Raw genomic sequence first — 13,848 nt, forward strand, 5'->3', positions numbered from 1 at the left:
AGAAGGGCCCTGGAGCAGGTGGTCCTGAGTGAGGGATGCCTCCCAAACAGCCAGGCCAGGACCCTCTCTCCTGTCTGTCTGACATTACGTCTGTCCAGGCCCAGCCTCCTGTGGGCCCCTCCTGCATACCCACCCTGGCCCTCACGTGCTGTCCCCTTTGGGGTCCACTGGCACCTGCTGTACACTTCCATCACCCTCCTCAATGAAAACAGGTGAGGACACAGCCCGAGGAAGCTTGAGGCCAGGCAGCCCAGAGCGGGGTGGAGGTCACCGCCAGGCATCCGGGCCGCCCCTGCCTTCCTTTCCTGCACCCAGGCACTTCCTAAGACCCCAGACATCACGAAGCTGCCCCTTCTCTGCTTAGGTGCTAGGTTCTGGCCCTGGGCCTAATACTCCCCACTTCCACCTGATGGTTGATTTTAATCTCAGAACATATCACCCCTTCTTTCTAGTCTGGGGAAGAAGCCAGAGTCCTCCTCACATAACAACTGGTGACCAACCACACACTCCTGTCCTGGGTGATCCAGGACGCACTGGCTAACTTGAAAGTCCTACCTCACAATGCCACCAAATTAACAGGAGAGTTGTGGAGGATTAATCCTGTGCCTGCTCCCACGGCCCAGCTCCACATGCAGAGAAGTCGCTTATAAATCTAAATGGCACCTTGAGCACAGGTGCCTCCAAGGTGTGCTTCACAAGAGTTTTGACTCGTGTGCCTCACAGGTGTGCCGCACAGGTGCCTCACAGGTGTGCCTTTCTGACCATGGTCCCACCCTGTTTGAGGCCCCTGAGCAACACCAAGAGGCGTGAGGAAGTGAGACAGGAAAGGACAGAATCACAGGCTGCCGTTAGGCACCTACTCTGGCCCACAGGTGTGGACCTGGGCCCTTGGCTTTGGGCTCCTTGGGGCGTCGGCTCCCTGGCAACCCTGGACCTGCCTGCCTGCAGGCTCTGTGGTTCCAGGTGGAGCTGAGGGCTCACATGTGCTGGACTAAAAAGTGTGTAAGGCCTCCGAGCCGAGGCCACAGCATGTCCTTCGTGGTCCCTGAGGCCTCATGTCCCCCACAGGCCTGTGTCACTGGCAAGCGGCCTTCCTGCCTGTGCTCTGAGGGGGAGGCCAGGCTGTAAAGTGGGCACAAGGAGAGGTGAGATGGAGCAGAGAAACCAGGCCTTGGTGGGACCAACTGGTTGTTCAGGAAGCATCCCCCCGACGCCGGCCGGTTCATTCCCTCAGCCCAGGCACAGCTGGCTTAGGCAGGCAGTGGAGGCAGCATGCCAGGCAACTCAGCCCCAGACCCCACGATGCCTGTCCACCCTCAGCACCTGGCCCGCCCCACTGCCACCCCCACATTGTCCCCAGCCGGAACTCTGTCTTAGGAAAAGGGGGAGACCTCCAAGCAAACCCCTAGTGGATGGGGGTGGGGATATCACAGAACGGGCTCAGCCTGGCTTGGCCAGCTGGGCCCTCTGTGGATGGGCAGCCGTGAGGTCCAATCGGCCTCCCAGGCTGGAGCAGCCACAGGTGCCAACAAGAAGCTTCGCAGGAACAGGGTCCTGCACTGGGAAAGCAGCAAGCACGTGCACGCTATGCACATACATGCATGTGTGCACACACACACTCATGTCTTCACCAGCCAGATCACACACAGACCCTGCATCCTAACTGAAAGAATAGGGCCACATAGAAAAGGCCAGTGAGAAGGAATCCCAGGAAGTTTCCCCCAGTGGAGACTGGTGGTGTGGGAGTCCCGGGCCTCGCCTAGGAGGGGCCCACAAATCGTTCCAACCAAACTTCCGCTGAGGACACAACCAGGTGTGCTGTGCCAGCTCCCACCAAGAACAGAGCTGCTACCCCATCTTCCCACTGTCCGTGAGCACTCACAGGTGTGCACACATGCTCACACATACACGCACACACGTGCACACACACCAGGGCATGCACCCTCCCACACACCCACGTGCACATGCACGTCCCCGTGTGCACCCGTACACTCACACCCATGCCTGCCCCCATGCAGCCTCTGTGGCCTCTACAAGAGGGGACAGACCAGGCTTGCGTCCTCCAGTCTGGTGCAGCCTTCTGTGTCATCACATCACGACTCAGGTGAATTTCTGCACGGCACCAGAGTCAGGCAGCTAAGGCCACCACTGGAGACGCCTGCTGCCATCTGGGCATGAGGATCCCCAGACACAGACACTATGTGTCAGGTTCGGGTTGCCAAGGGTCAGCACAAGGGGCAGACTCGGCCACACAAAGGTGCCTGAGAAGCTGAGCCGGGGTTTCCATGGTCTAGGCAGGAGGTCAGGGACACCACTTTCATGCTGGGACCTGGGCAGTGTTGCTCCAGGAGCCAGACATGGCCCGGGGTGGGTGGGTCCTGGGCTGACGTGGTTCCTCAACCCTGCAACCCTTTCCTCAGGTGGCCTTGTCCCCTGAGGCAGGGCCAGTGCCCATCATCCTCCCTGGCACACAGGAGCCCAGGCCTGGGCACCCAGGAGGACCAACTAAAACCCAGGCAGCAAGAGTCCTGGGTCACTTCCCCGGGGGACTGGTCTCGGCGTGCTCCCCAGAGACCACAGCCTGCCCTCAGCTGCCGGAGACCTTGGCCCCATTCCAGAGCCAGCTTTCCCAGGGGAGGTGACGCCTGCAGCCTGAGGGTGCTGGGGACAGGCGCCCTCTCCGGTGTGAGCCAGCTGCCTCCTAGTCTCCCTAAGTCACTAAGAAAGACTTTGCTGACGATGGACTTTGCAGAGTCCATGTGCGCCCGGAGCAGCAGCGGCTGGAGAGCAGCCAGGAGACACAATGAGCCTCAGGGAGGAGCAGGCGCATGGCTTCCTGGATGGAAACCCTGACTTCGCCCACCGGTACTTTGAGAAAAAGCTGAGCCCTGAGAATGTGGCTGCAGCCTGTGGGGACGGTTGCCCGGTGGGCTGCGGCAGCCTAAGGGAGCTGTGTCAGGTGGAGGAGAGCACGGTTCTGTTTGAGCTGGTGCAGGACATGCAGGAGAGCGTCAACATGGAGCGTGTGGTCTTCAAGATCCTGCGGCATCTCTGCACCCTCCTGCATGCTGACCGCTGCAGCCTCTTCATGTACCGCCAGCGCAATGGCATGGCTGAGCTTGCCACTCGGCTTTTCGGTGTGCAGCCAGACAGTGTCCTGGAAGACTGCCTGGTACCACCTGACTCTGAGATTGTCTTCCCCCTGGACATCGGAGTAGTTGGCCATGTGGCTCAGACCAAGAAGGTGATGAACGTACAGGACGTGACAGAGGTGGGTGTGTTCGGGCCCTGGGCCCTCAGGGTCAGCTCTGAGCTTCAGCCTGGGCCTAGGAGGCTGCTCCATGCAGCTCTGGGAGCACCCACCCTGTCAGCTCTGGGCACATGTGTCCAGCTGCTGCCGGTCCCTAGCAGAGCTGGCTGCTTACACTTCAGGCAGAATGGGCTCCAGGAAGCTGTGCAGAGGGCCCCACTGCAGGTCCCAGAAAGAGGGTCCCTGCATCAGCCCCATCTCAGGACGCTCCTCCAGCAGAGGCTATCAATCAAACCCCAGGCTGGGCACACTCAGGCACAACCTCAGGAGGCACCCGGATCCTCCGCTTCGGACTGTGGGGCCTGAGGCTTTAGGAGAGTCAGCAGCCTGGGCTGGACCCTGAGTCAGAGCTGGGCGGGTCCTGGTGTCGCAGCAAGGGGAGCCCAGCCCCCACCAAGCAGAAGCAGCTTTGTCCCAGAGGAGGCCATGCAGGTGCAGGGCTGGACTCGGGTGTGGCGCTGGGGGAGCAGTGATCAGAGATTTAGGGGCCATGGGGCAAGGAGGGGTGGTGGGAACTGCTGGTCTGGGGCTGGCTTAGCGGGACCAAGCCACCAGGAGTGACTGGAGGGAGGCGTGCAGAATGTGGGGGCTCCTCCCTGCCCTCTTCCTGTTCCCCTCCTTGAGGGAGCCAGGCCCCTCAGCTCCTGCTGGACAAGCCTCGCCTTCCTGGAGGAGGAGAAGGGCCGTGCACCCGGAAAGTCTCCCACTGCCCTCATTCCCGGCCCAGGGTAGAAAGCTGGGAAGGGAACGGTGCTGGCAATCCTCTTACACTTATCTGCCAGAAACAGGCTGCTGTCCAGTGACCTGAATATAGTAATCTCCGGGATTAGGTTGGTCTTCATTCCCTTGTAAGAAACGGGTCACCCTGAGTCACATGGAGTATCATATGAATGGAGCATGAATTACCAGAAAAACAAGAAATCTGGGGTGGGTTATCCTCCTCCCTTCCTTTCTGCTTCCTCCTTTTCTTCCTTCTTCCCTTCCCCTTCCCTCTCTTTCTCTCTGGCACATACTCCCTGAAGGCAGTGCCCTGTCCCTAGCTGCTCTGAGCCTACACATCCTCCTGCTGCCCTGGCCCACCCTGCGCTGTGGGTCACTCGGACCCCTATGCTGCCTTGGTCCCACGCTTCAGGGCTGTCTGTGTCCTGCAGCCCCTCCCATCTCTCCCAGCCCCACACTGATGCCTACTTAGGACTGGCTCCAGGGAACCTCCCCAGTGGCCTGTGGCTCAGTGCCTGCTCCCTCGACACCTGTAAAACCCCTGGTAGTGCTGGTCTCATTAACCTCACAGTGGAGGAACAGAGACCAGATCGAAAACCAGCAAACATCAAGCGTCCATCAGAGCCTCACCACACAGGAGCATTGCAAGGGCTAGGCTTGAGGTTCCCCCATCCAGCCAGCACCCTCTGTGTAGAGTGCAAGTGGCCTGGGCTCTTGAGTGGATGGCAGTGTGAGCACATGGACCAGGGGCCTTCACATGGAGGACTAATGCCCCCTTAGGAGAGGGAGCTGCTCTCAGTACCCGCCACGCTGAGCCCCACCTTTGTTTATGTTCCAAAAGGGTATCATCGCACAAAGTAGGTACAGCAAACCCAGACCATTCCTGAGCACAGGTGCACCTCAGCACAGGTGGACCTTAGCATAGGGCAATGCTGAGTTAAGGCAAGAACCAGCAGGCTGTGGGAAATTGGCTGCTCCCTGAGCCACAAACATACATCTTTTCAGAAGGAAGAGTACCCAATCCCCAAGGCTCAGGCTGGCTTGCAGTTGGGGAACCCTGGCCTGCAGGCCTCCTTCTGCTCAGAGGCCTGGCCAGGCTGTGGCCATGTGGAGGAAGGAGGATGCTGTCCTGTCTGCCATGAGCCTAGGGCTGTGCCAGGTAGTGGGACTGAGCTCTGGAAGGTGCAGGGCCCAAGCCCACAACCTGAGCACCCACCTGGCCCCAGACCCCATAACGGCACTGTGGGTCCATGACCATCACCTTAGGAGACAGGCCCTCCCTGCAGGACACAGTCTCAGCATGACCAAGGCCAAGCATGATCTTCCTGGACTCCAGCTCAGGACTGGACAGGGTCCTGAGTCTGAGATCCCACGGATCCCAGAAGGTGGGTGCTGGGTTCTCCATCTCCCCTGGACATGTCAGAACCCAACCAGGCAGCATGGCTGGGAGCCCTGCCCACTAGCACCTTGCACACCTTTAGCAGGGAGGAGGTGGGGAATGAATGCGTGGCGTCACCTTAAAGAAGAGTCTCTGAAGAAGAATGACGTTCATTTGGGAATAGCAGAGTGGTGCAAAGGGAACGCACCTGTCATAGTAAACTGGGTCATATTTAAGGAGGTGGAGACAGAAAGGTTTTAAAGATGAAAGGGAGAAACTCACATAAGCTGCTCAGACACAAAGTTCCCTTGGTCTTGGGGACTTGGACGAGAGTTGTCATCTGATCCATGGCGGAGGTGCCCTTGCTGGGCAGGTGTTTTGTCCAGGGCATCTTGTCTGCCTTGCTTCAGTCTTTGAGAATGTTAAAGATGAGCTTTGGTGCAGAAATCTGGGCATGACAGTGGAGGCTAGCAAAGCATGGGGTAAAAAGCAGGACGCGCTAGTGTGCGCCTGTGGAATATGCTCATGGAAGTAGCTCAGAGGCAAGCGTGAGGCCCCCTCTCAGCACGTCCTGATCCAGCGCTGGGTCTGACAGGAAAGGTTTCATCCTGGGATCATCGATTTTCACATCTCTCCCTTTTTTTTTTTTAGACAGGGTCTCACTTTGTAGTTCAGGCTAGCCTTGAACTCATGGTGATCCTCCTGCCTCTGTCTCCCAAGTGCTCCCAAGGCATGAGCCAACATGCCCTGCCCTGCATCTCTCCCTTCTGATCACAATCGTTCTCTAAAGAACTGCAGTCAGCTTCTAAGTGTTCCTGCCACTGGAATGGACCCGTGCTGGCTGGCCAGGTCCCGTGGTGAGGTGGGAGGCACGGATGAGTGGCTGGGAGTCAGTGTCAAGACTCTTAGTCACACTGGGCAGGAAGGGAGCCAGGAGGAGTTCTCTGGCCTAGAAGGCCTGCGTATTATCACAAAGCTCCTCGGCAGGTGCTGGCTATCAAGTCAAAGTGCTGGGCCAACTTTATTTTGTTAAGAATTGTACTTCTTGGGCCAGGGATGTAGCTCAGTGGTTCTAGTGCCTGCCTCACAAGCACAAGGTCCCCAGTTCGATCCCGAGTACCAAAAGAAAAAAAAGAATTGTACTTCTACAGAGATGTGGCAGATAGCAAGTACAGCCCTAAAAGGAAATAATGCAAAGTGATGTGAATGGTCATCAGACTTGGGTTTTTTGGGGGTTTTGTGTTGTTGTTGTTGTTGCTGTTGTGTTGCTGTTGTTGTTGTGTTGCTGTTGTCGTTGTGTTTGAGACAAGGTGTCACTTCCTAATGCAAGCTGGCCTTGAATTCACTGTGCAGCCCAGGCTGGCCTCAAGCTCGAGGCGATCCCCCTGCCTCAGCCTCCCAAGTTCTGGGATTACAAGCGTGCATCACCACGCCTGGCTACAAGCCTCAAATTTTATAATGACTTGGGCCCTAAATCCAGGCTTGAAGGTAACCAAATGAATAAGTCAAACAACCACAGGGAGCCGGTGAGACCGAATGGAGCTGTTTTACTCTGTCAGCTTCGGTTTCCCCAGAGGGATTTACCCAGGCACAGCATGCAGTACTAGTGATAGAACAGACCTTTTCTCATTTAACCAATAGTTAATCCAGAGCATGTTTACCATATACTAGCCCATGACAGGGGTGGAATTAGGAAAGCACTCTTAAAATGGACCCTAGTGTAATTTTGGACAAGAACTTGCACAGGAGATTTGCCAAAGGTAAGCACTATGTGGACATGGGTTTTTAGGCCAGGTTCTGTCAAGCTAGCTAAAGTAGCTATTGATTGTGAAACTTTATATCATCATCCTGCTGAGTAAGAAAGGTAGGCATAAGCAAGGGAAAGTTAAGAGGGCCCGGAGCCTTGTCGTGATATGGAATCTGGTTCTGACATCAAGGCCATCCCGGCTTGCTGTTCCCATGGCCCTGGTTACGACATTGGCCATCTGGGATAGTCTCCGTGAGGCCCACACACGGGCACATGCTTTTTGCTTCGAAATTTACCTCAAGTTGTCCAGCTCCAGTTTATAGGGTTTTAGGAAAGAACAGTTCCTCATCTTAGTTGGATCGCTGTAGCCAGATATAGAGAATACTAGAACTTAGGATCCAGTCCAATCTACAGGTAGGTAATAAAAACTAGAAAACAATGAACAATTACAGTCTGATAACAGGTGTATTTAGTTTTGTTTTTTTTTTTAGAAACATACAGGGCCAGGGATTTAGCTCAGTGGTGCTGCCACCTGCCTCAAAAGCACAAGGTCCCGAGTTCAATCCCCAGTACCAAAACAAAAAAAAAGAAATATATATAAGTTTTCAGTAGTCACACTGATTCTTACCAAAGAGAATGTTTTTAATTTGTAAAATGAGTTTAGTTTCATCAGATTTGACTTATTTACATAAATGCAACAAGAAATCTTTATTTGCCATGCAAAAATCACAGACAAAAAAACTCCTGGCCAGAAAGCCAAACTCAGGCAGAAACTGGATTTGGGCAGCAGGACCTGATATTCAGAGCTCTATTTACTCACTGAAGGTTAGAAACCCTTGTTCCCAAGTGCCCGTACACATTTCAACACAAAGCTTCCCGGTAGAAGGCAAGAATTTCCAGTTGTACATTGTTACAGAGAGAACAGAGTCATGTGCAAATAGCAACCGTTTCTGAATTTTGGAACAGTCAAGTAGGGAAGGAAAAAAGTCAGTGATTCCTGAATCGTTTACAAAATTATATTTTACCAAATTGCTGTAAACTATAGATCACATGGGAAAGAAATTTTCTTAAATCTAGCAAACAAAACTATTTAAGAAGCAAAAATGTTTCAAACAAAGACATAAAATACCCTAAACTTTACCAGTTCTCTCAGCCTCACAGTATTAACCCTTGTTTGGCCCCATCTTCACTCCCAAGGTTGGGACCCACATCAGAGTTTCATTAGAGTTCTGGGAATTCCTATTTCTATTTAGTGATCAGAAACCTGCATTCAAGAGTATCTGTCAGAGTCTTTTCCATAAATCTGACTGTAAGTGCTTTTAGAGAAGAATCAAAACTAGTGATAAGAAAAGACAGAATAACCATGGTTAAAACTGTGACGAGAGTTCAGCAACGAGCAAGGCAATGCCAGTTTCCATCATACACAGCACTTGAATAGCAGACTGAGCACATCACACCGGGGCCCTCAGAATGCTACACGTTTCTCAGGGTTCCTAGGACATTGACACTGATACCATGCCAGCTAAGCCTGCTTAGTTTTTCAGCTTTTTTTTTTTTTGGTACTGGGGATCGAACTCGGGTCCTCGTGCTTGCACAGCAGGTGGCGAAACCACTGAGCTAAATCCCCGGCCCAGTCTTCTGTCTTTACAAGATGAAAGACGCATTCTCTGAGGTTCTCTAGGGCCAAGCTGGAAAATCTCAAGGTCAGCTTTAGGTCAAATAGACTTGATTTAGAACTTTGCTCCTGAGGAGGGCCACCAAAATGTCAAAAGTTTTAAAACATTTGTTGATAATGGTATTATAACATTATGAATAAGTCATGTAATTAGCCAAAGACCATAAAAAGGCCCAAAAATCAAATAAACGTTAAAAGCAGAGTAAAACAAAACAATACTATCTTTTAAGGCTCGGTTTTCCTAAGTAATGAAAAAAAATAATTAAAATAAGACAGGACACAAAACAATTATCTCACAATAATTGTTTCCTGAGCTTTGTTTCCCGAGCCGGATTCCTGAGCCAGTTGGGAAGAGGTGAAGAAAGCTCCCAAAGCGTGGCTGCCTTTCAGAGGGGCATTTGGTCAGCCTAGAGCTGCCTGATGGACGGACACGTGGCCTGCATCAGTGTCGGGGTGTGCTGGCTGTCTGCACACGGAGTGACAGAGAATGGCATTGGAGGGGCGAGGCGGGGCAGCTCAGCGGGAGGGTGCTTGCCTAGCAGTACAGCCCTAGGTTTGATTCCCAGTACCAAAAAGAAAAGAATGTAAAACAAGAAATCCAGCGCCCTGTGACTCTCAGGAACAAATCCATGTGGAACTGTCTGGTTACGTGAAAAATTCAAATACATCACAAAAGCCAAAAGCAAAGATTCACATAATCTGTCCAGGGATTTAGCTCAGTGGTTTCGCTGCCTGCTGCACAAGCGCAAGGACCCGAGTTCGATCCCCAGTACCAAAAAAAAAGATTCACATAATCCTAGGCCTTAAGACAAACACTTTAGCCTCAGCTCACAATAGCAAGGCAAAACCAGGGAGGAAAACAAAGCCCTCACACAGGAGCTGACCGAAAAGACGAGAAAGACCCACCACTTTAGTTCAGAAACTGAATGGAGCCTGCGAGGCAGGAAAAGCTAACAGTGGAAGATGGCTGAGACTTCAAAAACGCAGGTCTCAGAATTAAAAGCAAAACCTGTTGCCAGTTTTCACTAAGGAGATCAACACTCCAGGAAAGCCTGGCTGTTGCTGTTCTTGTTTTGGCATACTTGGCGCTGTTCTGGTTTTGTGCCAGTGTACCGATGCTCAATTTTTAGAAAAAACAACCACAATTTTTATTACAACCAGCTTGCTCATTACAAATTTCTTTCACAGGATTTGTCCTTCACAAACCTGAGATCTGCTCAGACCTTTTGGGATTGGCTTTCGCCTTTAGTTTTGCCACAAAATTCTCATGCAAAAATTATTTCTTCTGATATTCTTTGCATATAGGATTTATCAACTAGAATTTTTAATTCTCAGTAACTTTAATCTGAACAAAACTTTAGGAAATGAGCCATTCTGAACTGTCTGCCATATAGCAACAGTGTATGGGAATCACTTTATAATGTCTAGAAACATCTGTTTCCTCACAGAGCAATTAACATTTCATTAAGTCACTTAGAATTGACTCAGACGTCTTATGAGTATCTATTACTTAATGTGACATAACTTCAAAATCTTCATTATGTGAAAAGTTCATTTATAAACATTTTTCCCATCTACAATTCCCTAATTTGTTCATTTTTAAGTGTTTGGTTTTGGGGGGTTTTTTGGCTTGGGGGGGTGGTTTGCAGTACCAGGGATCAAACTCAGGACCTTGCGCTTGCAAGGCAGGAGCAGTGCCACTGAGCTAAACCCCCAGCCCTTAACTGTTATTCTTGATTCACACATGGATGACTGGTGAAAACTGAGTCAGCAGGCTAGCATGAGAGTCATGAATGCCCTGTCAGAGACACGTGGCTGTGGTGAAATCCAGGAGCACAACCTCCCTCTGCTCCTAGATTCTCAGGTTAGAATTAACTTCTGTGATCTTAGATCTCCAGCAGAGACACCTGTGTCTGTATCGCATCCAATTTAATAATATGTTAGCTTAGGACAGTCATGTTCCATTAGCCTTATGTACCAGTTCCATAGAAGATCATCTTGTTCTTAGACTGGATTTATAGTTCTATGACTTCATGTTAAACCTGATGTCTGGCAGCAAAACATATACTGATGATGCTGAAGGCATCTTCAGTTCTATTTTACCAACAAATTTTAAATCGGCCTATTTACAAAGATTTATTTTTTATATGAATGAAAAGTATTCAGATTAATTACTACATATTTTAGCAAGCTTGGGTATGTTTTATTTATGAGCACTCATAAGCCAAATAAAACTGAGCTCTTGTAAATCAGTGACAGAAAAACCTCACAGATTTGCAACACATTTGTACATAGACACAAAACAAGCACACAGAGTAGAGTTCATGGTTTTCCTTTTGAAATAAAAACCCCCTGTCTTTTATTTTGGCATCACAGAGACTTTAATAAATTTTATTCTCTGCTGGGTTTTGTCCAGTTTGTTAGGTTCTTGCCTATAAATAGAGGCAGTGGCCTGGCTGCCTTTTAGGTATTGGCTGGGTCGAGAGTTAAACTTAACGGAACTGATAAACAAGAGGGAAGGGAAGCCCCTGTTTCATGGGGCCTGGACTGGGCAAGGGGATGAAATTCGCACAGAGGTAGAGTTGGTCATCGATTGACAATGTTACAAGGAGGAGCCCTAAGTGGTGGGGTGACTCTAACCGAGCCTCTTGTGGGCTTGGCCTGGCCCCTTCTGGTGATCAGGCGCTGCCTCTTCCCAGTCAGGAACTGTGGGGGAATTGGACCTCTGCTTTTAAGAAAGAGCACTCGCTATTTTAGTGTCTTTGCCTAAGAATCAAACATGTCTAAATGGCAAGTGTTAGCCTTTCCGTGTCTCTTGTCAAATCCCCTTAGAGCTTTCAACAATACAAAGTCTGCTGCAGCACACAGGCCATAGGGTCACCCCCACTGCTAGATGCTTCATGTTTGAAGCTGAGCTGGCCAGTGTGGATAAAACCATAAGCACCAGAGTAGCTCTGACGGCAGAGGCCACTGTAGGCGAGATGGGAGTCTGGGAAGAGTCAGCTGGCCTTGAGACACCACCTCGGTGACACAACTTCTGAGCGCTAACACCTGAGCTGGGGAGTTTCTATGGTCTCCAGGGTGGCCACGTGATGTCCATGTGTTCATATACCATTGAAGACACGCATGGAATGAGCTGCCATACAGCTGGCCAGAGATCCCAGGGAGGCTGCCCTGCACACTGTAGCTCCTCATTAACAACACACATAAACATCCAAAGTGAGAGTCCTCACAACTGCGGATTAAGTATCAGATCAGACAGACTTAACCAAGCATGCCGAGAAGAGCTCATCTGGGCCAGTGTGGTGGTGCATGCCTATAATTCCAGCACTCATAGGAGTGCTGAGGCAGGGGCATCCCTGTAAACTCCAGGCAAGCCTGGGCTTTGCAGTGAGTTCAAGACCAATCTGAACTACAGAGCAAAAGAACCAAAAAAAGAAGAGCTCATCTGGCGACTAAAACAGGACAATGTCCTTACAGAAATGGGGTCTATAAAAAAGGCAGAAGCCTGCTACAGTCCCCAAAGGGACACGAGGTCCTTCACTTTAGGTGACCTCATTAAAACCAGGCCCCAAGTCAGCAGGGAGCCTCTTCCGGGAGGCACACCCTGGGACAGGACCACAGAGGCACCAGAAGACACAGGTCCCTCTGAGACAGAGCCATGTCCGCCTAAGTAACAGTCAGAGGGACATGCCAAAGCTTTGAGTGGGCTCAGCAGAGCACTGTGGACACATGCCTGTGGCAGTAAACCAGGGGAGGCCTGAAGAGCAAGACAAAGCGAGCTGCTCAGTACAGCACCCTGGTGGGGGCCCAGCATGCCCCCGCTTGGAGCTGGCTGGTGTTGGAGAGGGCCCTCCCAGGCAAGGGCTCCTCCCCACACCTCATCCAAGTTCCTGCAGGCTTGGGAAACAGGGTGACAGGGTGTGGGCGCTATGAGGGTGCAGGGCAGGGGGCGTACACCCAGGGAAGGGGTCTTGCAGGGCCTTGGAAAGTGCTTGGGACAGTGCTGACGGCAGAGCGCATGGGCCCCCGCCCCACTTCTGGCTCTCACTTTGCCTGGGTCTGGACAGCACGACCGCTTCCACCTCAGTACTAGAAACTTTTACGGGTCAGCCGATGAGTGGGTGTCACCCGACCTCGCGGAAGAAAGCCACCGTCACCCTCGTCACACAGAGGGCACAGTGAGGAAAGCCTGGGCCGTGGCTGCCACTCCTAGGGCCAAGCTCAGACCCACTTGGGGCTCAGCCTCACCTGCATTCCTCTTCAGTGTGCCTGAGCCATGGCGCTGCAGATCCTGACCCCTTCTGGAGCCTCCCTCCCAAGCTGGGAGCCCATGCATCAGTCCTGGCTTTTGAATGCACACTGATGCAGCAGCCTAGGTAGGGCTGGGCTCTAGAGGTCTGGTGAGGAGGCTGGGGGATGCTGTCCTGTGGTCTTGGGGGAACTTGGGGGTGAAAGGCCAGGCTGAGGGAAGAGGAGAGGGCGGTGCAGCTGCAGGTCTAGAGAGAGTAACCAAGACCACGGCCAGGTGCTGGCTCCCTTGGCTGGCCAGGGCTCCCAGTGCTGCATGGGCAGTAGAGCAACCAGGGCTGAATGCAGGGAAGGCTCAGGTGACAGGGGCATAGCATGAGATGGACATACTGCTCCTGGTAGGCAGGGAGTTGTCACAGGAAGGTTCCAAAGTCAGACCCGTAGTTTTATGAGGACATAATGTCCCCTGGGGGCTTCCGGGAGGCGCAGGAAGGCAGCTGCCGACCAGGAGTCAGTGCAGACATTCCCAGGGAAAAGAGTGACCCTGCTCAAATCCAAGTGTGCAGAGCGCCACAGCTGTCACCCCAACTACCAGGGAGGCCAGGCCAGGTTCTGGCCACCAGCCCTGAACTGCAGGACGCCGCTCCTGGCGTGAGATGTGGCTCATGAGACACCTTCAGGGACTCCAGGAGCTAGGTCACATGTACAAGGTGAAGATCCCACAGCAGGGCCCGAAGGTGAGTCTGGCGCAAGTGTGCAGCTCCTGC

The 13,848-nt window shown here is 52.2% G+C and overlaps 1 protein-coding gene across 1 annotated transcript in view; it reads left to right on the forward strand.

Annotated features, from left to right (window-relative positions):
* The first annotated feature begins 2,712 nt into the window (after positions 1–2,712).
* The window catches only part of Pde6b (phosphodiesterase 6B), a 41,497-nt gene continuing 30,361 nt past the window's right edge, over positions 2,713–13,848 (forward strand). Inside the window, exon 1 of the mRNA XM_004847497.3 lies at positions 2,713–3,271. Within this exon, the coding sequence (XP_004847554.2) occupies positions 2,804–3,271 (468 nt within the window). The 5' untranslated portion in view covers positions 2,713–2,803. The remainder of the gene's footprint in view (positions 3,272–13,848) is intronic.

This window comes from Heterocephalus glaber, unplaced genomic scaffold (assembly GCF_053883595.1).
Source record: "Heterocephalus glaber isolate CG9 unplaced genomic scaffold, H.glaber_assembly_v1.0 deba00001509, whole genome shotgun sequence".
NCBI lineage: Eukaryota > Metazoa > Chordata > Mammalia > Rodentia > Bathyergidae > Heterocephalus > Heterocephalus glaber.